Source organism: Trachurus trachurus (assembly GCF_905171665.1).
Source record: "Trachurus trachurus genome assembly, chromosome: 8".
NCBI lineage: Eukaryota > Metazoa > Chordata > Actinopteri > Carangiformes > Carangidae > Trachurus > Trachurus trachurus.
The window spans coordinates 5645980-5673508 of NC_139905.1; the positions used below are offsets into that span (position 1 = coordinate 5645980).

General features: G+C 41.4%; 1 protein-coding gene across 1 annotated transcript in view; it reads right to left on the reverse strand.

The window, feature by feature from the left end:
* Nucleotides 1–2127: 2127 nt before the first annotated feature.
* The window catches only part of spop (speckle type BTB/POZ protein), a gene marked incomplete at its 5' end in the record, with an annotated part of 71968 nt that continues 46566 nt past the window's right edge, over nucleotides 2128–27529 (reverse strand). The window contains 5 exons of the mRNA XM_083977531.1: nucleotides 2128–2346; nucleotides 7976–8118; nucleotides 9874–9996; nucleotides 15455–15510; nucleotides 24176–24353. Of these exons, the coding sequence (XP_083833657.1) occupies nucleotides 2202–2346; nucleotides 7976–8118; nucleotides 9874–9996; nucleotides 15455–15510; nucleotides 24176–24353 (645 nt within the window). The 3' untranslated portion in view covers nucleotides 2128–2201. The remainder of the gene's footprint in view (nucleotides 2347–7975; nucleotides 8119–9873; nucleotides 9997–15454; nucleotides 15511–24175; nucleotides 24354–27529) is intronic.

A 27529-nucleotide genomic window follows, 5' to 3' on the forward strand; every position in this document is an offset into this window, starting at 1 on the left:
ATTGACAGGTGAATAAAAAAACTTTCTTCAGTACGTTCAGGGTAGACGTGTGTGTAGATGTTGTAATCAAACTCATGAGTTTTATATCGACACTGTGAAGAACAACTGAGTGGACGAGACACTAAATGAGACGATCCAATGTGAGAGAGAGAGAGACACTGTCGGTGTTTGTGCAGATACAGTACTGTGATAATGATGAGAACTACGGTGGCCCAGAGAGGTCAACACACTGAACAACAAACAGAAGGAAACACATGCAAAGACACGAACAAGCTGCAACTTCATCAAATGTTTCCAGGGGTCACAGATAAAGCGACGGACCAGGCTAATGCTAAGCTAACAGTACATACTGTATGATCAATAATATGTGAACCATGTTGTGTTGTTTTCTGAATTTGCAGCATGTTTGTATCTTTGCATGTGCTTTTTTTAAAAGTTGCGGTGTGTTGAGCTCTCAGGGCCACCGTAGGGAGGGTGAATTATTGCATTTCATTAATTTCACTGAATAAAAATATCCAAAAATGACTGAAACAATCAAACAAATGTTTCCTTCATGATTTGCTGTGACACATTTTTCCTTTAAGAAGAATCTGCAGCTGCTGTGGTTTGGATATTGCACTTATTGCTGTAATATTGCGATATTGATAATATTTGATTTAATCGCTCAGACCGAACGGACAGAACGCCGTCTGACAAAATGCTCTGCACGGTCGGTCTGTACTTCAGTTTACAAAAGCACATTAAAACTCATGATAACAAGGAATCAGGCCATGGAGCTGCTTTAAAGTACAAAATAAGAGACTCAGCTGTTGCACCACACAGTGTCTGCCCGTCCTGACACACAACCAGAGAACATTAAAACGTATTCATCTTCGTCGTCGTCATTGTTCATTAAAAAACTGTGAGAACTTTGTGTTCATGTTCTAGAAAAATATCACTTTGTACAAACACGTTGGTTGATTCCTCTTCGCTCGTCGTCATTGTCGTCGTCGTGGGCTGTAACGCTGTACAGGACCATGACGCCATCACATCGTATTTACAGTACAGAGACTTAAGCTGTGACATTTCTGTTTCAAGCCAGAAGATCATTTTCTGTGTCGCAGAACGAGGTTCCAGGTTCGAGCTTCTCCACGGAGGAGATCAGGAACACGTGAGGCTTTGAGCTTGAAATCCATAAAACATCCAGCAGGTTCAGAGTTTATAGATTTCACCTCACCCCTCCCCCTGTGGTGGTGGTACAGTAGCAGTAGCAGTAATAGGCTACCTCCTCTGTGGCACCAGTCTCTGCTCTCACTGCAAAAACTCAAAATCTTTCCAAGAATATTTGTCTTATTTCTTGTCAAAATGTCCCATTTCTAGTCAAAACTAATCTCTTTCCACTTACATAAGACTCATCACCTAAACATTTACTTGTTTTTAGATCATTTTCACTTGTTTCAAACTAATTTTCACTTGAAATAAGTAGAAAAATCTGCCAGTGAAAGCAAGTTTGTTTGTGCTTGTAATAAGAAAGAAAAACTTGCTCCACTATCAGATTATTTCAAGTTAAAATAGGCTTGAAAGATGTAAAAATCGTCTAAAAACAAGCTACTTTTTATGTGATGAGTCTTATTTTAAAGCCCCTGTACAGACTTTTCATTTAGTGTTGATTTTGGTGGCCCCTGTGGACGAAAGCAGTGGTGTTTTGCCAGAATGAAGACTGCATTTCCTCGTTTGTCTGGCAGGTGCGTGTGGATTTGTTTTGGAAACGTCGGAAAGAAGACGGGACTTGCTTTTTTTTTTTTTTTTGTGCAGCGTAATGTATCTATTCGTATCGTTTCGTCAGTGGTCCGACCCGACCATGCCTTCCAGAGGTATAGAATTAGACTACTTAGAAATAACGTATCTTCACACTGATGGGCTCATTTGCTGTTGTAGGTAACAGAGCAGCAGAAACCAGAGACTTTTGTGTATCCTGTTAAAAGCTCTGTACCGGGGCTTTAAGTATACCTAATGAGATTTGTTTTTGACTAGAAATAAGACAAATCTTCTTGGTAAGATTTTGAGTTTTTGCAGTGTAGTACCTCCTCTGTGGCACCAGTCTCCTCTCTGCTTCCCGGGCTGAGGAGGAGGAGGAGGAGGAGGAGGAGGAGGAGCAGTGAGGTCGCTGCTACAGGAGGACTCAGCAGGGTCAGGAGGACTGCAGAGGTGCATGTGAATCACTAGGACGGTTTGAGGCGTTTCCTCGGGGGGCCCAGGAAGGGGCCGTGGGCCGAGGCCAGGGAGTGGTAGGCCTCGGCCACCAGGTGAGGGTGGGACAGCACCATGGACCTCCAGCCCGACGTCTCCATCACGTCGGCGGCGTGACTGAAGGAAAACACACACAGATAAATCAGTTCACAAATAAATATTTTAAAAAAACAGTTTGGGATTATGTATGAGTCAGTGTGTGTGTGTGTGTGTGTGTGTGTGTGTGTGTGTGTGTGTGTGTGTGTGTGTGGAGACAGTGGGGATTCGTCACACCAGCTGGCAGAGCTGTTATTTACTTTATATTTTTAAATACTTAACCTCAGAGGTCGAGAGAAAACATCATGGAAGTGGAAAGACGACATTCAAATATCATGAGTGTGAATATGTGGGAATATGACGAGTCACAGTTAAATATCATCATCATGTCATCATCATCATGTCATGGGGCGTCGTTTTAATCGTTGTTCTTATAAAGTTCAGAGGACGTAAACATTTCACAGCTCGTCTGAGAAAAGTGAGAAACAAGCAACAATAGATAACAGCTGATGTTTTTCTTTTTTATTAATTAATCGGTTAATCATTCCTCACTCAGCCCCTCTGAGCTTCCCGACTCCCACTTCACAGGAAATGCATCCTATAATTTACTTTATATGAATCTATATTTTCAGTTGCCTCTTATCCACCGATGTTTTCTCTTTATCTAAAGGTGGAAAGTGACTAATGTTAGAATGACTCATGTTTTATAAACAGAGGAACTTGTACTGTGTCTGTTTGAGTTTTTATTTTTTGGTGATATGAACAAACTTTTATACTTTTATACAAACTTTATAGATGAGGATTATTCAAAACATATTAGTTATAACTCCACACAATTCAGCATTAGTTAAAGGGACAACGAGGAGTTTGTATTTGGTTATAAAAAAAGTCTCAAATTAATGTGGATGAATCTACGTTACACACACTTGTTAATGGCTCCATTTTCGATAAATATATCGTTTTGTCTCTATCGTTATTTTGGTATGGTGGAAATGCTGGGCGAGCCGACCAGCGTTTCCTTACTTTCTGTTTTGCGGACGCTGCCCGGCGGGTCATGGGAATAACGCCACCGAATCGCCGTTTATGGTCGGAACTACGACGGTATCTGATCGTCTTCGAACCTCTGACTTTCATTCTTGATGAATGAAAACGTTCTTGGCAAGATGTCCGTCTTGCGCCGGTCCAAGAATTTCACGGTGCGCGCGGAGGCTCATGGTAAATGTAGTATGAGAACACTTCGCTTTCCAAAACTCCTCGTTGTCCCTTTAAGCCTTATTAAATATCTGATTTGTCATTTATAAAGCACTCTTCCTACAATGATGTTAACAAGTCTGTAATATATAAACACAGTTATAAATGTTTAATAAGCCCATCAATAATAAAACATCTATGAACTCACTCATGTCTAACTAATTGTCTGTGTCAGTGCAGCTCGAATCATCTTACAAATCACTGGAGTCTCCTACAGTAAATAACTGGTTTGTCATTGATATAACACTTGATTTCTAAATGATAAATCCATCACTTAATAAGTATTAAATTCAAACAATAAACACATGAGAGATGAGTTTATTAAACCTTTAATACTGTGTTTATAACTCACAGACTAATTAGTATCAAGGAGGATTTATAAATGATGAAACAAGTGTTGAATAATGATGATAATGTACCGTGTTGTCAATATATAAAATATGAAACTATGCATTAAAGTTGCAAAAAATCACCTCAACCAGATAAAACATGATTATTATGTTATTTAGAACAGTAATTATACTTAAAAAAAAGAAAAAGAAAAGTTGTCTGTTTGTGTTTTTCTTATTATTATTTTCTGCCAACACCGTGATAAACAGTGTTGAGGTGACAGTGTTGTAGAGAAACTACACACACACACACAGACACACAGACACACACACACACACACACACACACACACACACACACACACACACACACACACACACACACACACACACACACACACACACACACACACACACACACACACACACACACACACACACACACACAGCTAATTACTGGTTCCTACATTATCTTTCCAAATCATCTCTTCTGTGTTTGTCGTTATAAATTATAATATAGGGAAACTCTCAAACTCTTTTTTTTAAAACAAGAAGCAGAAGAAGTGGTAATTTCCATCCGTATCACTGTTTAAACTCCCTGTGGCCGCGCGCCTCAACAGCTTCACTGATAATGAACTAGTGGAAACCCCCCCCCCCCCCCCCCCCCTCTACTCCCCCCACTCCCCCCTCTCTTTGCCAAAGCAAAAAAAAGTTGGATGAATCTTTAATTAATTGCTGATGAGTTTGACTCCCTGGTGACCATGGGATGTGCCGACGCCCTCGGGGTTCTGGGCTGCACTATCACGCCCGCCGCCGTGGCCTTTAGTGACATTTTTCACGTTTCAATGTGTGTAAATAAACAACAACGTGTGCATGTGTGTGTGTGCGTTTTGACCACTATACTCTTGGCACTCCTGTATGTGTGTGTGTGTGCGTGCTGTAACACACTGCAGCTCCACAACCTCCCGGCCGACCTTCGTGACCCGGCTCTCTGTGGAGGAAGTGAACCTCTGCGTACAGTAATGGCCACAGCGCCGAGGCCGAGGGGAAAGGGCAGCAGGGAGGCAGTCGCAGCAGGGAGGGGAGGGGGGGAGGGGAGAGGAGCAGCAGTGACATATAAATAGATAGATAAATAAAAAAAGGAGGGAGGTGAGGGAGGGAGAGTAATGAAAGTGCGGAGAGAGGGACAGGAGGGGAGGCTGAGCTGCAGCCATGTGAAGGTAAATTAAAAAGAAGCCAAACTCTGACCTGCAGTCAGCAGCAATAATGAGCCGGACCACCACTATTATCAAAATAAAACTCCCTCTGAAAGACGCTGCTGCTTTTTAAAATTTATTTATTTTATTTTATTTTTTAATTTTTTTTAAAGGGACAACGCGGAGTTTTGGAAAAGCGAAGCGTTTTCACACTATATGTATGAGCCTCCGCGCACACCGTGAAATTCTTTGACCGGCGCAAGACAGACTCATGTTTTCATTCATCAAGAATTAAAGTCAGAGGTTCGACGACGATCACATACCGTCGTAGTCCCGACCATAAACGGCGATTCGGCTGCGTTATTCTCTCGGCTCGACCAGCATTTCCACCACCACTAATAATAAGAAAATAACGATAGAGACAAAACGATATATTTATCGAAAATAGGCCCATTAACAAGTGTGGGTAATGTAGATTCAACCACAATAATATGAGACTTTTTTATTGTCGCAGAATTTTTCGTTCTGCCGCTGGAGAAACTCCTTGTTGTCCCTTTAAAGACCCTCAGTTCAATTACTCAGGTGGCTCAGTTGGCTTCCACTTACTGTGTGTGATTTATTCTATGAATTTTACCGGAGCCTCAAGATTCATGTTGCTGGGGCTAAAATAAAGAATAAAAAGTGAGTAAACTCTTCTTTTCTTTTTTTTTCTTTAAACAAAGTGGATAAAGAGAGAGTTTGGGGTGGATTTGCTCTGCGCTCCATCCCTGGAGAGGATGAATAAATGAGAAAGAGGTGCATGGGATAAAGAGAGAACTCCTATTGTCTCCACTAAATGACTGTAAGCTGCTTGTAAAGAGACTGGTCTGGGAAGAGGTTGAGGTGCTACAGGCGGAGGGAGGGGAGGAGAGGAGGGGAGAGGAGGGGAGAGGAGGGGAGAGGGAGGGGGGGGATTATTGGTTCCTCCGTGTCGTCTGTTTTCTATATTCGTCCTCCAAATTGATTTTTTGTTTTGTTGCTCTTGTTGCTGTCGATTGTGTCCGCGGGAGGGAAGGGGAGGGAGGGAGGGTTTGATAACGCTTTGCTGGCCAGGAGTTCCCCCGTGGCCAATTTTCCCCACCACCACCACCACCACCACAACAACGCTTGTCGCAAATTAAACTGTCATAACGCCCATAACCACAATTAATGACAGGGATTAGGGGCAGAAATCTGCATTACTGAACACCTTTAGGCTCACATGAGCTCTTAAGCACAGAACAGCAGAGAGGGAGAACGGGGAGAAACGGAGGAGAGAGGGATGGAGGAGAGGAGAGGAGGAGAGGAGAGGGATGCTGGAGCCGGTGGTTCGGGAACGAGGCCAGGAGATGAGGAGGAGTAAAGCTGCAGAGAGAGGATGGAGGCCTGTGAACAAAGGGATGTAAAAAATGTGTCTGGCTGCGAGACAGAGGGAATTCAGACAACAGAGGGGAAGGTGACGAGCAGTTTACTGTAGGGGAGCGAGCGTCGTGAAAAAAAAAGCTTTTTGTTTTCAAACAGCAGATCAATCACCTCTCCGGCACGGACATAAATAGCCGTCATTGATGCTAATAGGCCCCGTTGTAGCTACACAACGACAACGACAATGATGATGATGATGATGATGATGATGAGCAGCAGCTGAAGTTTGCTGCTAAGTGGCCTGATATGATTCGGTCTGATCTGGGGGATTAAATTTAATTTCCTCTGGAGACCAAAAAAACAAAAAGGCTCTCAATGAAATGAATGACTTCCTTTGAGAGAGAGAGAGAGAAAAAAGTTTTTTTTTCTCTCTCTCTCTCAAAGGAAGTCATTCATAGTCTATACTACAGTCATAGTAGGGGTGGGCAAAAATATCGATATGGCAATATATCGCTATACTTTATATCGCGATACGATATCGATATACAATATTTAAATATCGATTTTTTTTTTTAATTCAAAAAAAATATATATATATTTATATATATATTTTTTTTTTTCAAATAATAAATCATGTTTCAGACGTAAATCCAGTCCGCGAGGTGTCACTGTACTGCTACCTCAGACAGTGTGTTGTACATGCAAATATGTTGTTGTAACTTGCACTTGTATAAAATGGCATGGATAATTTGAATTACATTGTTTTGACTCAGTTTGTCCCATAAATTATCACGATCATCTGATGTACATACAGCTTGGATTTTAAGATGCATAATGCTTTTTACATTTTTCAGTGAACTATGTAGAATATCGTAGAATATCGCAATATATCGCAAAATTTGGATATCGCAATATCGTATCATATCGTGACTCAAGTATCGTGATGCATATCGTATCGTGAGGTCCTATGCAATACCCACCCCTAAATCATAGCCTACATACTACAGTCGTTAAATATCCGTGCCTGTACCTCCTCATGCGCTTTAGGTTGAATATGTATTTCTTATGCATAAATACTTGAATATGGATCTTGCTATTTGTAGATAAACCAGTTATAGTTCTGTTAAACAGTTTTCTTGAGGGATGCACTTTTTGTTTTAATTGTATGATGATTTGATATATTTGTGTGATATTATGACATGAAAAAAATAAATGAAAAGTTGAAGAGCCAGAGCTTTTGTTAGATACAGGTAGGTTAGAGCCTATTATGTTAAATATAAAAATACAAATTTATCAGTATCGACAATGAGAAGCAGGAAATTATGGGTTATTGGTAGAAATTTTTCATATCGTGCATCACTTGAATGCCTTCATCAGAATTCAAATGAGCCATTTTAATCTAGATGAACTCCAAGATTGCAGTGAGATTAATCTAGATTAAAAAAATTAATCTATGCCCAGCACTAGAAAAAACTAAATAAAAGAACGTTTGCACCGTTTGTGTGTAAGTGTGTGTGTGTTCGTGCTGCAGGTGGACGACCATGCAGGACTCACTAGTTGATGAAGTCCACGGTCTGCGTCTTGAGCTGCTCGGCGCTGTGCAGGTCGGCCAGGATCAGGATCTCCGCGGCGTTGTCCACGGACAGACCGGAGCACAGAGCGTCCTCACACATCACCTTCAGCCGCTCCAGAGCGTACTGCACACACACACACACACACACACACACACACACACACACACACACACACACACACACACACACACACACACACACACACACACACACACACACACACACACACACACACACACACACACACACAGACAACAGGTTAAACCAAATTACTTAAAGATGCTGCTGTCGCCAACGACAACGACAACTGCCGTGGCGCTGCTGTGTAATGATACGGAAACACAGCATCACTCCGCCGCCGCCGCGGTAACAGAGCCTAAATTGAATCAGGAAACCTATGGGCGGGAGAAGGAGAAGTGACAGTAACGCAGACGGAGCGGATCTCTGGAGAGGTAAAGAATTATTTCCACCGCGTTTGATTATAAAATTGCGATCAGACACACGAGGAGGAGGAGGAGGAGGAGGAGGAGGAGGAGGAGGAGGAGAGGAATCTGTGTCGCCGCCATTTTTCAATTTACGATGTAAAACAACTTAAAGTAAACAGGACTCATGCTGAGAGGAAACATCTTAATGAAGAGGTCTGCACACACTTTAAAGACATTAAAGGGATAGTTCAACAGTTTGGCAAATTGGCCCATTGCCATAATCCCTATAGTCATAGCAGTAGGTTCATTACCTTTACTTGTCGTTGCAAGCTATTTTTAGAACGGCGGAGCAGAGCCGTGAGCTGCTCAGAGCTACGCTACGGAGGCTCATGGGATTTCTTGGTTTCCCTCATCAAACGTACAATCCAACAACTCCACAACGCTCTGGTGGACAAGTTGTGACCTGCACATTCACCACGCTATGAGATAATAACAGAACGTTACCAGACAGAGTTGTTTTAGAGGGAAATTCATGCAAAACCACTGATGCACGTTGCCTTCAGGGGCAGTTTTTCATCGAGCAGTCTCTGCATTTCCCTCTAAAACAACTCAGTCTGGTAACGTTGTGTTATTATCTCATAGCGTGGTGAATGTGCAGGTCACAACTTGTCCACCAGAGCATTGTGGAGTTGTTGGATTGTGTATTTGATGAGTTTGATGAAGGAAACCAAGAAATCCCATGAGCCTCCGTAGCGTAGCTCTGAGCAGCTCACGGCTCTGCTCCGCCGTTCTAAAAATAGCTTGCACCGACAATTAAAGGTAACGAACCTACTGCTATGACTATAGGGATTATGGCAATGGGCCAATTTGCCAAAACGTTGAACTATCTGTTTAAAGTTTGACCCATGTTGCACTCTAGGTTTGGTTTACAGGTGTGAAAAGGCCTCGAGGGTTAAAACAGAAGTTTGTGGTTCAATCTTTAAACAGACACAGCAGTAAACAACAACAAAAAGAAACTAATAGGCTTATTAACAGAAGTGAACGAGCGGCTGCTTCAGTCGTAACACGCTGGACCAGACCTGCTGTGAGCAATTAAAAAACACAAATGAAGCCTCTGCAACGAGCAGCACGACGCTGTTAATGCAGCTCGGCCGAGAAGTTTGAAGAACGCTGAGAAAATAATGAGAGAAAAAAAAACAAACTAAAACAAAACCAAGAGGAAGCGAGAACAACAGAGGAAGGAAAAAACGTCGTGTTTAGACGGAAAACAGTCAGGAAACTGTGAAGGTTCAGGAAAACAGCCCGTCCCCTCTGTCAGCGGGAGGCCGCACGTCCTCCAACTCGAGTGCGTTTGGCTGTGATTGTGCAAAAAGCTGTAGAGTATTATTATGCATACTGGCTCGAGTGTTAATATAACACACATACACACACACACACACACAGACACACACACCTTGTCAGCTGCAGCCAGCAGGTCATCAGCCATCTTGTCCAGGTTGGGGGCCCCGCCCGTGTAGATGAAGCACATCATTTCTTTGAAGACATCTGGCTCCACGTCATTTATCTCCACACGGTTCTGAGGACAGCAGCGAATACACAGAGGCTTTAACCAAATAAAAAAAAAGGCAAAAAGAAGAAAAAAGACAGATGCTTTGACAATCCATCAAAACCACGCTCAGCGGCAGACTGTTTTATTTTATTTAAAAAAAAAAAATCTGAATATCCCAAAAAAAATCCTCCCTGAATTAAACCCACTCACCTTGTTTAGCATACACACAGGGACAGTCAGCCACGCAGTGAAAATGCAAAATGTTCCAAATAAGTAAAAAAAAAAATAGAAAAAGAGAGAAACACTTGAAGGATTCTCTGAACAGTCTGAACACGTTTCTGCAGAACTACACCTGCTTCATCTATTTCATTCTTTTCTTGTGTTTTTTTTTTTTTTTTTTGCCATTTCCTGAAAATTAAATCCTGAGCGTTGTGTTTTTTCTTGACGGCCTGAAGCCTGAAGCAGCAGCAGCAGCAGCAGCAGCACAGTGAGGAGGGTAACCTGAACCCTTATCACCCCCCACTCCACACAAAGCAAAGTAAACCAATTATAACAGTGCTTTATTGTCACCATGGTGACCGGCAGCGTTTTAGCAGGGTCAGGGTGGGTGTACCGACAGCTTATGGTGCGTTTGTGTCAACTCTGACCGCAGGAAAAATAACACACCGTGAGAAATAAGCTGCAGGGACGAGAGAGAGGAGAGATACAGCAGGAGAATGATGCACGGTGAGGCTGAAACAGGCCGCGGTGGGTTTTAAACACATAGTTCCAGGTAAATAATAATAATAATAAACTACCCTTCTCTTGTCTTTATGTAAGCGGCTTTGGGTCCCTGAAAAGTGCTATAAAAATCCAATGAATTATTATTAGTTCCAGGTCTCTGTCTAAAGCTCAGAGATCTTGCAGCAGCACCTGGTCGTGGCCGGTTTATGGTGCATTCAGGGGGTTTAGAAACAAGTCTGTAACCAACGCTGCCAGTATATTTGTTTTGGTCTGGTCTGGAGAAAGCTCTTTTGTTTTTTACCCGTCATGAGAAGCTTCTTGTGTGACGCCTTGGTGATGAGAAACCTTTTTATATCGGCATCAATTACTGTAGGACTAAAGCAGCTAAAGGGGAACTATAATGCAAGTCTGGTTGTTTTTCCAACAAAGCCTATGAGAGATCAATCCATGGAGCAGTGGATAATGTTATACGTATATACAGTATATCATATCACGTTCACATCAAACGTGATGGAGGCGATGAACGCCACAAGCTTCCATTCAAAATCAATATAAATGACACACGATGTCGCTTTGGGCGACGTGTTTCGGGCGCTAAGCGCGACTCGATGAAGCATCCATCGCCTCATCGCGTGTGCTGCTTGTAGTTGAGAAATGTAAACTTTTCAAGCGACATCGCGTGACGCTGTGACGCGACATCAAATCAGCGTTGATATCCAACCACGTCACCCATGTAGTTACGCCAGACGCACATTTCAAAACATGATGGGGAGAATGATTATTGTGGCTGTGTGTGGTTTCCTGAAGCTCTATGACACAACTTCATACTTTTACAGCGATCGCAATAAAAATCATGAACCCAGACACGGCGGCCATGTTTGAGGAGAGAAAGAAAATAGCGCCTCCATCGTGTTTGGTGTGAACGCACAGTAAGTTTTACCGTGTGTATATCTGTGTAGTCTTATCTGTCATAAACAAGAGATTACGAGTTATGGGGCGCGTTACGTTTGTGTGGCGGTGTCGCCATGGAGACGAGAGCTGGGACAAGGTTGGTTTTCAGCCGAGAGCCGCTAGGTGGAAGGCAGAGAGCCTCCATTCTCCCCGGAACTAGTCATTTAACCATCACAATTACTCTGAAGCTGTTTTTAATTAAGGTCAAAATCTTGCATAGTTCCTCTTTAATGTGCACTGACAGGGGACAGGATCACTTTCTAAATACTGACAGATTCCAGCTGCTCTCTTGTCTTTCCCTCCCTTTCTGCACCTCCACCTTTTTCCTCTCCATGTGTTCAATACTTATTCCCTGTGTTCATTTCGATTAAAATGTTTATTGCAGCTTCAGTTTGCATCGAGAGTTTGGCGTCAAGGCTCCGACCTCGTCACTCCCTGAGAATAGAGATTTTATTAAACGTACATAGGAGTGATGAGGGAATATCTTCTATCTAGCCTGTAGGTGGATGCTGTGGTGGTGGTGGTGGTGGTGGTGGTGGTGGTGGGGCGGAAATAATGCATTGAATGGCATTGACAGGCAAAGAGCTTAAATAGAGCGCCAGATTGAGTGAAGCAGTGCGGCTCGAGTTCGAGGCTTCGCTTCCTTTATGGACTTACATGTTTTGATTTCTTTGTGTGTGTGGATTACTGAGGTTGTTACCAACATCTGGTGAAAGTTTCATGTCTATAACCTGATTAGAGATATATTTACGTGTTCAATACCTATTTTTTCCTGCTGCATGTTTCCCTACAAGGTTCCTATTTGAAATTTCCAAATTCCACACTTTTTCCAGACCCTAATTTCCAGACTTCTCAGTAAAATCATTCAAATAATTTGTTATATTTGAGTATTTAGATGCGTATCATGCACCTCACAAGTTGTGACCTGCACATTCACCACGCTATGAGATAATAACGGAGCGTTAACAAATACAGAGACTGCTTGATGAAAAACTGTCCCTGAAGGCAACGAGCATCAGCGGTTTTGCATGAATTTACCTCTAAAACAACTCTGTCTGGTAACATTGTGTTATTATCTCATAGCGTGGTGAATGTGCAGGTCACAACTTGTCCACCAGAGCGTTGTGGAGTTGTTGGATTGTGTATTTGATGAGTTTGATGAGGGAAACCAAGAAATCCCATGAGCCTCCTTAGCGTAGCTCTGAGCAGCTCACGGCTCTGCTCCGCCGTTCTAAAAATAGCTTGCACCGACAATTAAAGGTAACGAACAAACAAAGAAGTTTGTTCACTCTGCTGCTGCTAAAGAGAGACAGCGATAGGACTCCTTCAGTCTCCATTGTGGAAACGAGCGTCTCATAAACAGACAACAGTGGTGTAGTTACAGTGTGAGAGACGCTGCCCTCTATTCACAGAGCAGTCCTCTATTAGAGTGTTTCTTTATGAGCTCGTTTGTCTCTCCTCTATAGAGCTGCTGCTGCAGAGGAGTGTTAACCCATCTATCTGGGTTTTTATTCTGGATCGTATAGGGACGTGGCCCATCCCTCTCTCTCTCCTCCTCTCTCTTCCTCTCCCTCTCTCTCCCTCTCCCTCTCCCTCTCTCTCTCTGATGAAGACGCCCACTTAAACAGCAATTAAGATGCATTTCCTGGCTCTGTGCTTTATAATTTCCCCATTCGAGCCGTTCCAGGCATCAATATTCTGCTGACATGACGGCTAAATCACCGAGGTTCGCTCTCACCACCTCCTATCGCATGAACACCACCGACTGTGGCAACTAAGGGCTCTGCATCACACACATACACACACACACACGACAGAGAGGAGAGAAGCCATGATGCACACACACACAGACACACACACTGAGCCACAGAGATAAACTTCTGTGTAATGCCTCCTGAATATCAAGTACAAATGAACTTATAGAGGCTGTAAATGCAGGTTTCAAAGAGCTTCATTAAAGCTGCTATAAAAGGGCTTAACGCTGCAGCACTTGACACTAAGGTTAAGACATTTAACATCGAGAATTAAAAGAGTAAAGTGGATGAAGCACAATGGATGAGACTGTTAGCATGTCGAAGCTACGCCGGTCTGCACGTATAAAGTGAAAATCATGCAGAGCAGAGAGTGGATTTCTGTGTTTTCCTGTTTTTATTTGCTTGTACAGATTAAATATTAGTAGTAGCAGCAAACACAGCATCATGGTGGAAGTGGAAATCATGCATGTGTATCCTGCTCCAGATGTTTAGTGATACAGTGAATTTATCCAGGCTTGTTGGACAACTACTGCAGCTGCGGAGCTAACCGGCTAACCAGCTCTCTGTTTTCTATTTCATTCAATTTGTATTAAAGGGTTAAAAAGATGAGTTCAACAACCAGCTTCATTCAAAAGACACGTTTGTTTGCAAACTGTTCCCCGTCACATGGAGCTGTTGATGCTCAGAGAGGAGCGTTAAAGATAACGAGTGAAGCCAATACACTGCTACAGCCTTCCCCCAGTTCAGCAATAGAAGTATGTAGTAATGCCAAATTGAATCCAAGTTGAATTTGATTGAAGTTATTTTGTGTGAAATGTCAGTTTTATGTTACTGAGAACAAAGCTACAGATGTGTAAAATCTGCTCAGAACAAAATATGTGAGAAATGTGGTGTCACTTTATAATAAGACTTCTCTTTTAAAGGATTTATGAATGGTTTATAATTACTTTATCAGTTAATTATTTTGTTAACATGTTAAGCCTCATACCTCCTTGGTTACAGAGATCTTTTTGTTTCCTGTCTTGATCAGATATTTGCCCAATTATCAGTTATTATAACCTCCGTCAGTTTTTCTTACTGTCTATTTATGATCGACAAGGTGTTTATCATTGCATTCATAACCTATTTATAAGCATTTATATGTTGTTTATAAAGGGAGTCTCATTGTAACATGGTATCAAAGTTGTTTAAGTCATGATTTGATGATTATGGTAACACTATTAAGCATAAAATACTGAATTAACCATTATAACACATGACTACTCGTTAGTATCACTGATAAGCACTAACTGTATTTATAAACTACATACTAATGAGTATTCATGCATTATAAATTAAGAATTCAGTATTTATTAATGCTTAACTAATGCTTAGTGTGTTCTTGTTATAAAGTGTTACCTCCCTTTATCAATACATGAAAACTGTGTTACAACCTGTTTATATGTGATTGATAACGTGTTTACAACAGCATAGCCTATTTAAGTCCTTTTATAGGTCTTATAAGTCATGTTTTTAGGATTAATGAAAAATACTGTGTAATCAGGCTGTTTATATTTCATCACAAGAACAAGAATGCCTTCATCAATACATGAAAACTGTGTTACAACTTGTTTATATGGGACTTATAAAGCTGTTTATAACAGGATAGATAACCTCCTTTTATAAAGGGAGTCTTATAAGTCATGTTCTTATGATTAAAAATAAATCCCGTCAGATACATAATATGATTTTGTAGCTTGTTTTCAAACTCTGAAACTCTGCTATCGGTTTCTGCCTCAGCTCCTCTCATCATAATGTCGTCGTGGAAACAGTGAGCAGCCCCGGTCTAATCTTCAGTGGGTTTTGTTTCACTTTGTCTACAAAACGACACTTTAGCCTCAACAATCAAAACGGGTCAACAGGACATGGAGGAGGAACAGGAGCACAGATGTCTTTCTTTCTTTCTTTTCTTTTTTTTTGGTGCTTCCTGATGCAACAGAAGGAAAAGATGAGAATTTAGACGTCGGAGTCGCTGTCGCCGAGGGAACGGGAACAACAGAGTCAAGTGCTCGACTCACCTTCTTACTCTCCTCCATCTCGTGTTCAAACATGGCACTGAACACCGGCGAGCGAGCTGAGACAAAACACAGAGACAGAGAGAGAGAGAGAGGGAGAGAAGGAGAGAAGGAAAGGGTTTGTTATTGTGTGTAATGTTGGTACATGGTGAGAGCTCTGATATCCGTTAACAGGCTGCCACGGGGCCGCAGCGGATGATTGACAGCTGTGACAGCAGAGCGCCGGCTGCAGCTGCTTCCTGCTGACAGACTCATGACGACCTCTCAGGTGTGTTTAACCGCCGCTTAACACCGACACACACACCGATATACACCGACCGACTGCATCGACGGCAGCTCGTTTTGGTGGCGCGTGCATCATCATTCTTCAATTAAAAGTCTTGTCTTCCTGTTTTGACAACATCGTGGTCGCCTGCTGCCGCTCAGCACGCCATGTTTGAATACGACGGCTAGTTTTTCCATCAACAAAACACACTAGTTGTTCAAAAGGTGTAGATTTGAAATCCCTTTTTTGTGCTATCCAGGATCACGTAATCCGTCTTAATTTCATCCCAGTTGTTCAAAGCAAAGTAGGATTTGATCAGTCTGATTCAGATCCAAACTTTTCAAGATGACCAAATCCGGATAATGATGCTCTAGACGGGACTGTGCATCACAATGAAGGCTGATTTAGTGTTTATTTGAAAAGTAGGCCTAGTGTAGCCTATGCATTGTTTTCTGTGCTCTTTAATGTTTCTTCAATGTCTTTTAAACCACTAGACTCCATCTGGTTGGGCTGGTAAAATAAATTTAAAAAAAGCAAATATACAGTACATTAGTAAAATCGCAAATATTTCCCCATGTGTTTCAAATTCAAACTTCAAAATTTTAAAATTCAAACTTTTCATTAAATTCAGTTTGGGAAAAAGTTTTTTCAGTTGTAGAATATTCAAAAGTAAACTTTATTTAATCATTGTTATGGTTTAAAAAATTAGGTGCAAAATATAAATCAATAAATATATGAATGTATTTGACCAGTTTGAATTTAATTGAAATCACATTTTGTTCCTGAATCCACCCGACTGCTGGGATCAGAATAGCTAATCCTGTTTTTCTGGATCAAAGTTTTCCAGATCCTACTAAAAAGTTTTGACCAACACAAACTGAGGGTTTGATCCAGATGAAAACCAAGACTGGATTACGTGATCTGATCCGATCTCAGAATCCGTGCATCCGATTTGATCCAATCCATTATCCAAAATTCAATCAGATTACTTTTGAACAACTCGGCCCTGAACATAGCCTACGTTTTAAACTATTTTCCACTCTTTTATATCAACAACTGCTCCCTCGTCGTTTCGCCAGCCTCTCAAGGCGAGGACTGCGCCTCCATTTACTAAAAATAAGGAGTAAAAAGTGGAGACAAAACGCTCCTCATGATGCACCAGGGTCCTTCACAGCAACAGAAATCAGCTCCATAAGTGTGTTTTCATCACCACGTTTCCTGCCTGTGTCTCATAATAATGTTTTTTTTTTCTTTTTAAGGAGTGAGAGCCATTGATGCAGCAGGGACACGTGGTGGATGAGTCCTGTAGTGTTTGTGTTTGAACTGGCTGCAGCGATCTGAAGGCTAAACATTGGATGTTTTCTCTCTTATTATCACCAGCGTGACCCCGGCTGCAGAGAGGTCACCTTTAATCTCCAGCTCTGTTGTCCACAGCCTGATGATCCAAACATCCTCAAAGATCTGCCCCCATTTCTGTCCATTTAACCATCACGTTGTTGAATACTTCTGATTTTATACCACATAAAAAATGCTTACTATACCTTTAACCTATACTTTATTAACACTAAAATCTAGACAGAGTTGTTTTAGAGGTAAATTCATGCAAAATCACTGATGCGCGTTGCCTTCAGGGACAGTTTTTCATCAAGCAGTCTCTGCATTTCCCTCTAAAACAACTCTGTCTGGTAACGTTGTGTTATTATCTCATAGCGTGGTGAATGTGCAGGTCACAACTTGTCCACCAGAGCGTTGTGGAGTTGTTGGATTGTGTATTTGATGAGTTTGATGAGGGAAACCAAGAAATCCCATGAGCCTCCGTAGCGTAGCTCTGAGCAGCTCACGGCTCTGCTCCGCCGTTCTAAAAACAGCTTGCACCGACAAATGGCAATTATGGCAGTGAGCCAATTTGCAAAAATGTGGAACTTCCCTTTAAGTGCAGTTTTTACTTGAGTATTATTTTTTGGGGAACTTCACTCAACTACATTTGTAATGATGCTCTCGTTACTCGCTGCTTTTGCTCTTAGGTCAGCTGATGAATTTTCTTTTTCTTGTTGAATTCTGATACCCACGAAAACAAACAGTTTCTGCTGATTAGCCATATTGCCGTGTTACCTGTACTACATCAGGCCCGAGGCTCATGTGCTGTTGTTGTTTGAACACTAGCTTTGGCAGAGAAAGATGCAGATACTCCGCCTGAGCATCTGTGACCGTATCTTGAGCCCATGTTTGAGTTTTTTTGAACCGAAGAATGATTAAAATGATGTTTGAGATATTTTATTTTATATTTTGATATATTTTAAAGTATTTTTTAAGCAAATGCTTTAGTAGTTACACTTCAGTAATATTTTGACGACTACTTTGACTTGTATTGGAGTAATATTGACCATGAGTCTCTGTACCTTTACTCAAGTATTGAAGTTGTGTAGCTACTTTGTCCACAACACGTTCTTGTTTCAACACAGTGAATTTTCCCTCCCGAACTCGATCACCACAGCACAGGAAGCAGCGGAGGAAGCAGCGGAGCCAGTTTGGCCTTTTCCTGGGAATCACCCATCAACTGGTGTCGTCTTCGGTGCTCGCTGGGTTATAACACTTCACATGACCGTTCTCTCTAATAAATGCTTAATTAACTAGTGATTAAAATTTAACAAATGTTTAACACATTATAAAGTGCGTGTCAAAGTCCGTGATATGCTAATTAATTTTAAGTCCTTAATAATGACTTATTAACTGCACAGCTAGCTACAGCCGGTTAATTACTCACTTTGGAAACGTGGTCTCATCCATCAAACTCTGCACATCGAGCCACAAGTGTTCAACTGATAAAAAAGAGGAAAAATGTGGCCGAGGACGTTCGCATCGACAGGACAGTGCCCAACGTCAGGTCGGGATCGAGACACAAACTACTGTACCTGGTGAAAGTCTGAACCTTTTGGACTAAACACAGAGAAGAGTGAGGAGCTGAGGATCAGGAGGTGGAGAGACTGTTTCACTCATCACAAGGTCGAGTCGTAGCCAAATGAAGCATCAGTGGTGAGTGAATGAAGGTGAACACACAAGAGAAAAGTCAGGGAAAAAAAGACTATTTCTATATCTGCTGTGCTGTATAATAAAACTGTGGTTGTAACAGAGAGTGTTTTTAAAGGAAACTCTGAACTTGTTAGTTGAGTATTTTATAAAATCAACACTTTCACTGACCATTAGTTCAAGTTTCAATCAGTGCAGCATAAATACTTTATTCATCATTTACTGACACTTTATAAATGATCTTATGAAGCACTGACAGCTACTAAATAACTGGTTTGTTATTTATGAAATAGCTGGTTTATGCATCATTATTGGATGATCTTAGTTTTCCTTTTACGCATTTTCACGAGTGTTGTGTTACATTTCTTGTGCCATATAAATAAAGTTTGGTGAACGTTTCCAGGTGAATCTAATGAGTAGATGTTTCAGGTTAAGAAAATGATTCTAATTACTTCAATTTTTATGATTATAATTATGATTATGATTGTGAACTGAACTGTGGCAGCTCTAAAAAAAATAAATAAATAAAAGTCGATAATTAAAAGTCGGTTGAGGTTAACTAACTATTTACAGCTGGTTCGGAGGAACTGATCTAAAATAATAAAAAAAAAACCTCCATCTCCATGTTTCCTTCCTCCTTGTTTCTTCCTAAGTCTCAGGAGCTGCGTGGTTTTGTTTTAAGGCTCATTTATGCTCCACTTACGGACGTAATTGTATGCGTCCGTTTCAAACGTTGTTACCGTCACTGCTCACATACTTTCATGCGTCCTTTACGTTGGCATGGATGTTATCCAATACATCCACTAGGGGGCAGCTCAGAGTCAAAAGTTTATGACAACAAACATGGCGACTACGGAGGAGATCTTGATAATGTACATAATAAAAGAAGAAAACGGACTCGTTATGTGATGCGGTGGTCGGTAAGGCCGTTAAATTAATCGCAGCTGGAGGAGGAGAATTTTATTCTCTCGTTCAGCCGTCGTGTCTTCTTCTTCTTCTGTCTCACACTGGATCTAGGCTCCGTATCGGGTAGTGACGGCAACAGCGCCCCCATGGTTTCCGGTGGTACTGCTCCGTTTGGTGCGTATCTGTAAGCTTTGTGGAAACGGACGAAAAACGGACGAAATGAACGCAGAGTACGGACGAAAGGCTCCGTCCGTATCCGTATGCGTATTTAACATTGAGCATAAATGGGCCTTTACTCGCTGGAAACTGGAAACCAGACGAGTCAGGTTTCAGAGCACTTGATTTGTGAAAACAGCTTCAGCAGAGACGAAAAACGACTTAACGGAGAACGAAAAGGAGGTTTAGTTCGGTTTAGATCCATTCTCGTCTCGTTCTGGGTTCGTTTTTTTTTTCCTTCAGCTGCACAGTTCGTGTGTTTTGGTACCAAATCAGCCCCAGTCAGACCTGAACGTCCAGGTGGGACCGTGGAGACAAACCCAGTCCGTCAGTCAGTCAGTCAGTCTGTGTGTCTGCGTGGTGCAGCTCGGCTCTGGTGAGCTCATACTGCAGCAACAAAGGGAAGGGGTGGATGAGAGAGAGGGTGATGGAGAGTGAAAGAGAGAGATAGATAGACTGAGAGAAGTGGAAGTGAGCAAAATGTGAGAGGTGAGAAAAAAGACAAAAGAACTGACAGGGATGAGAGGGATGTGTGGAGGTAACTCACCACAGGAGGAGGAGAAAGGAAGAAAGGATGAAAGTAGTAATGTAGATAGAGGGGAAGAAGGGATGCTGAGAAAGAGACGGAGAGGAGGGAGTGAAGGAGGCAGAACGGGAGAGAGACTGGGTGGCACAGAGATCACATGGCCGGTGTGGAGCCAATTTGAGTTGCTCTCCCTTCCTTCTGTTTGATCCCCTCTCTGTCCGTCTCCACGGCGATTAACGGCCGGGAGAGTTGTCACGGGAACAGCCGAGAGGGGGAATAACGAGGAAGAGGAGGAGGAGGAGGAGGAGGAGGAGGAGGAGGAGGAGGAGGGACGTCATCTTCTGGACCGAGCAGAGCAGAGCAGAGCAGAGCAGAGAGAGAGAGAGAGAGAGAGAGAGAGAGAGGGGAAGACCCCAAACCACAGCAGCACATAATTAAAATGGCTCCTCACACACACATTTCAACAAATCCAATAATGAACAGCCTCTCCTCGTCTCCACGGAGACACACAGTTCACCACCAGCTCCCTCAAACTTTTCACTTCTGTGACGCCTCGGCTGTCGTCAAATAAGTGTCAAAACCTGCAACAAGTTGTTTCACCACCTTCACATCCTCTTGTTGTCACTTTTTTTTAAATCTTATGTGTGTGTTTGTTTGGTCACGTGACCGGCGTCCTGGTGGTTGGACGAGGACGAAGACGCTCTGCTCGGCTCCGCTCGGCTCAGGTGCTGCGAGGCGTCAATAAGTCGAACCGAACTAAAACTCCTATACAGGAAAAAAAAAAAAAAAAAATCGAATGTATTCAAATTTAACCATCCCTGTGGCAAACGGAGGAAATTATTCATTAAAATTAAAAATTTGATGAAGTATTTCCCCCGGAATTTCATTCTTGTCACAGTGGAGAGAAGAAAAAAAAAAAAAGCATTTGAAATAACATTTAGACCGAAACTAAAACTCTGAAATGAAATGAAACCGGGGACGATAACGACAAACTCCACCATGAATAATAACACACGCACACCCCCCAACCACCCCCCATCTCCCCTCCCTCCTCCTCTTTTATTAGTCTGGAAGTGAGCGAGTGCTAAAACCATTAGCTCTATGATCATACCTTCCCACTGCACTCGTCTTGTGTATCGGTTGTGTATTGGACAAAAAAACCCAATAAATCAATCAGACAACTGACAGAAAGTCATGATCATTTATCACCACCACTAACCCCAGTTATCAATATCCATTCTAGTGATTCACCTCCTTTTTAGTAGCTATATAGATGTTGGCTATTTACTCTTGACATCGTACTGTAGCCCCTAGAACTGTTGTTGATACTAAAAAAAACTAATAAATAGAATCTTTAATATTTATACACTTCTAATCTTTGTTGCTTGAGATTAGTTCTCCAAAAAAAATGTCTGGTAACACTTTACAATAGTAAAATGTCCCTTAATTAACGTTAGTTAGTACATTATTAAGCATTAATTAACTGTTTACAGATATATTAACAATCATTATTATGAATTACTTAGGATTAGGAAACATTAATTAATTAATGTAGCCTATTAGAAGCTGTTAATTAATGTTTACTACTCAAAGTTAGTTAAAAAATTATTACGTAATAATAAAAGTTGAATAATGTAATTAGTTATCATTATGTATGCATTACTCAGCATTAATAAACACATTCGTTTATATATTAATGCTTAATAAGGTACTAACTAACATTAATTAAGGGACCCTTATTGTAAGGTGTTACCATAAATAGAATTTTTAATAATTGGCATAGTTGCCTCTATTTATACACTTCTAATCTTTGTTGCTTGAGACTATAGTTCTCCAAAAAATGTCTTTATCATTTTTTTTTTTAATATTCTCATATCATGTAAGACTTTATGATGTGTTTATATGTTAATTGAGTGTGGTTGTCCTCGGACAGCCCCCCAGTCTACTGATTGGCCAGTTGTACCCACCGGGAATAGATGTATTATTGTTGAGATGTTTATTGATATGCCTGATGAAGGTCAAACTGACCGAGACGTTGCTTTAATAAAACGATAATCTGAGAGAGAGACAGTGTGCGGCGGGAGCTTCTTTTGATTCCAGTGATTCACCGAGAGAAACGCTTCTGTTTCACATCTTGTGTTTTCTCTACATTCTGACATTTCGCAAAACAAAAAACCATCAGAATAATCTAATTAGCTGCGGCTCTGAAGTGAAGCGAACACGACTACAGTACGTCTCTATTACTGCGTCCATTAACGATTCTCTCTGTATGTGTGTGTGTGAGTGTGAGTGTGTGTATGGGAATAACTGTCAGAGAAACACGACAGTTACAAGAGACATGTTGGAAGTTTCCGTGTGTTCAGATTCCTTTGAATTTACAAAGACAAGACGACGACAGAGGTTTGCTGCTCTGCTGCTGCTGCTGCTGCTCCTGGTGTTTAACTTATTACAACACGTCATGTTTTCACTGCAAACGACACCATGAAACACAAAGTCACCGTGCCACTGCACTGATAAATAAGTGTTTGCTTATGTTTTTCTTGTTACTGACTTTGTAATTACAAAAACAAGTGACACACACAGAGTTCACAACATGTAGATGAAATACAGTGTGTATAGTGTGTCTCTGTTGTGTGTGTGTGTATTAATCACAGTTTGATGTGATGTAGTTGCATTAATCTGTGTTGTGTGAAAGGGAAAAGTATAAAAAGGGAAAGTATATGATGTAATATATTAAAATACAGTATGTTATATAATTAAACTACTACCACTACTACTGTAATATAATAATAATATCAACAGCGCTGTAAAATCTATTCTCAAGCTCTCCGTTCAGAACCTTATAACACCTTTATATACTGCTCAATTGTGGTCTAACTATAAGAAAAAGAGCAGCATACAATGATGCAATGAGGTTACTGCTTTGTGTCGCTACAGTAGGTGGCATAGCACCAGTCAATTGTTTGTGTCCAATAGAGTGCCAACCTGTGAGGCATTCTTAAGTGTTTAGTTTAGTTTTATGTGTCGCCTGGACAAATCAGAGAACCATATAACTGAAGCCCTCGTCAGCCCCTTGAAAAGTTGCTACAGATTCACTTCTAGGCTCAGGTGGCATTGGTGCAATAGCCTGTATATCATATAAAATGCAAATTTTTTTTGTATCTTTGTATTTTCCTTTCTTTTTTTTAAACCTTTTATTCCTGTATGATGTATTATATATGGACCTGTGTCTGCAATAAAGCTTTATTACTATAATAATGATAAGAAGAAGAGCAAGAAGAAGAAGAAGAATACCTGTATTCATATCAAAAAAGGAAATAATAGTAAATACCAAATCAAAACAATAAAAATAAAGACTGTGCCCATGTAGGTATAAAATAAAGACTGTACCTGTGTAGATAGATAGATCGATAGATCGATAGATAGATAGATCGATAGATAGATAGATAGATAGATAGATAGATAGATAGATAGATAGATAGATAGATAGATAGATAGATAGATAGATAGATAGATAGATAGATAGATAGATAGATAGATAGATAGATAGATAGATAGATAGATACTTTATTGATCCCATTGCTGGGAAATACAGAGTGACATGAGGAGAGGGGAGGAGAAAATAGCATAGGCAAGCAGCCATCCATTCCTGGCCACTGTTCTTGTTGAGGTTTATACCTCATGATGTTGAGGTATAAAGACTGTACCTGTGTAGATATAAAATAAAGACTGTACCTGTGTAATATGATGATTGTACCTGTGTAGACATGTTGAACTCTCTCACCTGCCAGGATCGCTTTATGCGCCTGAAACTTCTTCCCGGCGACACACAGCGAGCAGTCGGTGAACCTGGAGTTTTCCCACAGGTCTCCCAGCTCCTCGGCCAGTCTGCAGTCAGGAACCTTCACCATGTTCAAGGTGCTCTGGCCCGAGATGTTGACAGAGTCCTGCACCACGCTCACCTGGAAACACACACACAAACACACACATTTTAATGGTCAGTATGTTCACTATCAAGGAGGAGGAGGGAGGAGTAGGTTCTTCTTCTTCCAGGGTGAACTGTGTCTTTAACACGCTCACTGTTGTTTTTTTTCACACGGGCTAATAAAGAGCATGCACTGTTCATAAAGAGATAATAAATCAGTCAATCAAACATGCTGTGAATGATTAATGCGGCTCCTCTGCCTCTGTAATCAATACATCAGCCACTCGATATGGGGGCCATTCAAAGACAACCTATTCTTCCTCCTTTATCCACTCAGCCTGGATACACTCTCAAACAAGCCAGAAAATCGGCATTGAAGTCAAATTGGGTGTGCGAGAGAGAGTGCGTGTGTGTGTGTTTGTGTGTCTGTGCATGTGTGTGTGTGCATGCCTCTGTGTGTGTGTGTGTGTGTGTGCATGAGAGTTGTCTGTGTGTCTTCCCTGCTGACTTCACCACCTGTTCCAGACAATGTCAACCAGACTCATTTATCTCTCAACAGGACTCACTGCAACACACACAGAGACACACAGAGACACACACACACACACACACACACACACACACACACACACACAGAGGACTGCGCTCATGAGCTGCACACACAAACACACAATCGCATACTCACACACACACTAATTACTAAGTAATTTCCGACTGCCTGGATTGACTGACTTGCAGTTTTTTGTTGTTTTTTTTTCACCTGCGCCTCCGTCTCAGAGAATAAATCACTTGGAGCTGCAGCCTGGTGCAGAACACAGTTAGTTAGTCAGTTAGTTAGTTAATCAGTTAGTTAATCAATTAGTGAGTCGGCTGGTTAGTTAGTTGCAGGTTGTTATAAAAGGATCATAAGGAAAAGCGCTGCACCAATAGCAGCCATACAAACATACTATATAGCCTATATTAGGGCTGTAGGCCTACAGCCAGTGCACTATTCGGATTCGGGCTTTTAAAAAAAACTTCGGCTTTGGCTTTGGGAAGAAACCGGAAATGGGCGCACTGACTTCTGCTGAGCTAGTGTTACGCCGAGCTAGCCGGCTAACTCCTGCTTTAGCTCTCGGCTAACTAGAACGGGAATACAATTATTTAATCATGCGGCTCTTCCGAACTTTCCAAACGTAATCGGACTGAATGGATCAAATTCTGGTAGTGAAACGAGTCGTTTCGTGGGGGGTTGTGACACTCAAAGAAATTATCCACCGTTTTATAGCCGCTTCTTTTCCAATTATTGTCTATGAGAAAAATGCTAAGTTGTTGAACGGTGACCCTGGAAGTATCGGTGAGCAGTCTACTGTAATGCAATGCATGCTGGGAGTTGCTGTTTTTTAGCAATCCTAAAATGGAACATGGTGACTCAGTGCTGCCTGCTGGTGTTTGGCGCTCTACTCGTGTTGTGCTTCTATGGCGGCGCACCAACGTTAAGGTGCATTAGCGCCACCTACTGTGTTGGAGTGTGAACCAGAATCACCTGGTTATGTTGCTGTTGCTGATCCAAATGTTTATTTTTCTTTAGAAAAAAGCTCCCGAATAATGAGGAGAAACTTCTGACGGCAAAACTATTCAGGATGAAAGCATTATTTGTGGACTTACGAATACTGTACGTATTCGGGTTCGGGTACACCCCTATATAAACAGTAGCCTACAGTAACATACAGTGTATATATACAACAGTGTTATATCTGTACATAATATATCAGTTCTCAGTATATATTTGCACATCACATTATATGAATATTGCTTTTTTATTATTGCTTTGTGTTTATAATTGCGCTCCTTATTCCTTATATTGATATTTGCTGTTGCAATATTGGACATTTCTTTTTTTTTATCGTATCTTAAAATATCACATTTATGAATGACGTCTCAATAAAAACAATGTCTCATTTTGTGACCTGGTTTTCAGTTTCTTTGATGCAACAGAACAAGTGTGAGCAATAGAGGCTACAAGTTTAAAACACCTGTCACCTCCGAGCTGCTGCTGATGAAATCCTGATTTTATAACCGTCGTACAACGTCGTCAGGTGAGCTACTGAGACAGACGATATTTCTTTATTCAGCCTCTAACACAGAGCTCAGCCTCTGTCTGCATGGGATCCACAATAGTTTAGTTTTTAAATCCAACCTCAGAATGTGACAGAGTTTTATCAGAGGGAGGTTTTCCCGTCTAATCCTCTCTGTTTGATATGTAGAGTTGTAGTCGTTAGTACGAAGCCTCGTTAGAGACGACTTCTCTCTCTTGATCCTGCTCTTTGTGTCTTATGTTTGGTTCTCCCTCTGCCTCTTTTAATAATAATAATGATACGTGTGATGAAAGTCATTAATCTGCTGTAATGGAGGTGACGCTCAGTGTAGCGGAAGTGCTCCTCCTCTTCCCTGCAGCCGGGAAACCAGAGTAAAGCCTCAGTAAACTGTGGCTTGAAACTCAGTGCTGAAAGGTGAGTTAATCCAACAACAAAGAGGCTAAGATGTCATCATTGTTTGTGTCAAATCATTTTAGAAGAGCAGTGTAACTTCATCAGTCAGTCAGTCATCTTCTCCTTTGCAAATTGAAATTGAGCTCAGTTTTTCCTGGCTAGCATAGCAACAGCTCAATGTTAAAGGGATAGGTCAACATTTTGGCAAATTGGCCCATTGCCATAATCCCTATAGTCATAGCAGTAGGTTCGTTACCTTTAATTGTCGGTGCAAGCTGTTTTTAGAACGGCGGAGCAGAGCCGTGAGCTGCTCAGAGCTACGCTACGGAGGCTCATGGGATTTCTTGGTTTCCCTCATCAAACTCATCAAATACACAATCCAACAACTCCACAACGCTCTGGTGGACAAGTTGTGACCTGCACATTGACCACGCTATGAGATAATAACAGAACGTTACCAGACAGAGTTGTTTTAGAGGGAAATTCATGCAAAACCGCTGATGCACGTTCCTGTCGGGGTAGTTTTTCAGTAAACAGTCTCTGCATTTACCTCGAAAACAACTCTGTCTGGTAACGTTCTGTTATTATAAGGTCTTTGTAGTTGCTTATTATTATCATAAGTTCTTTGTAGTTGCTTTAATAATAATGATACATGTGATGAAAGTCATTAATCTGCTGTAACAGAGGTGGAGCTCAGTGTAGCGGAAGTGCTCCTCCTCTTCCCTGCAGCCTCAGTAAACTA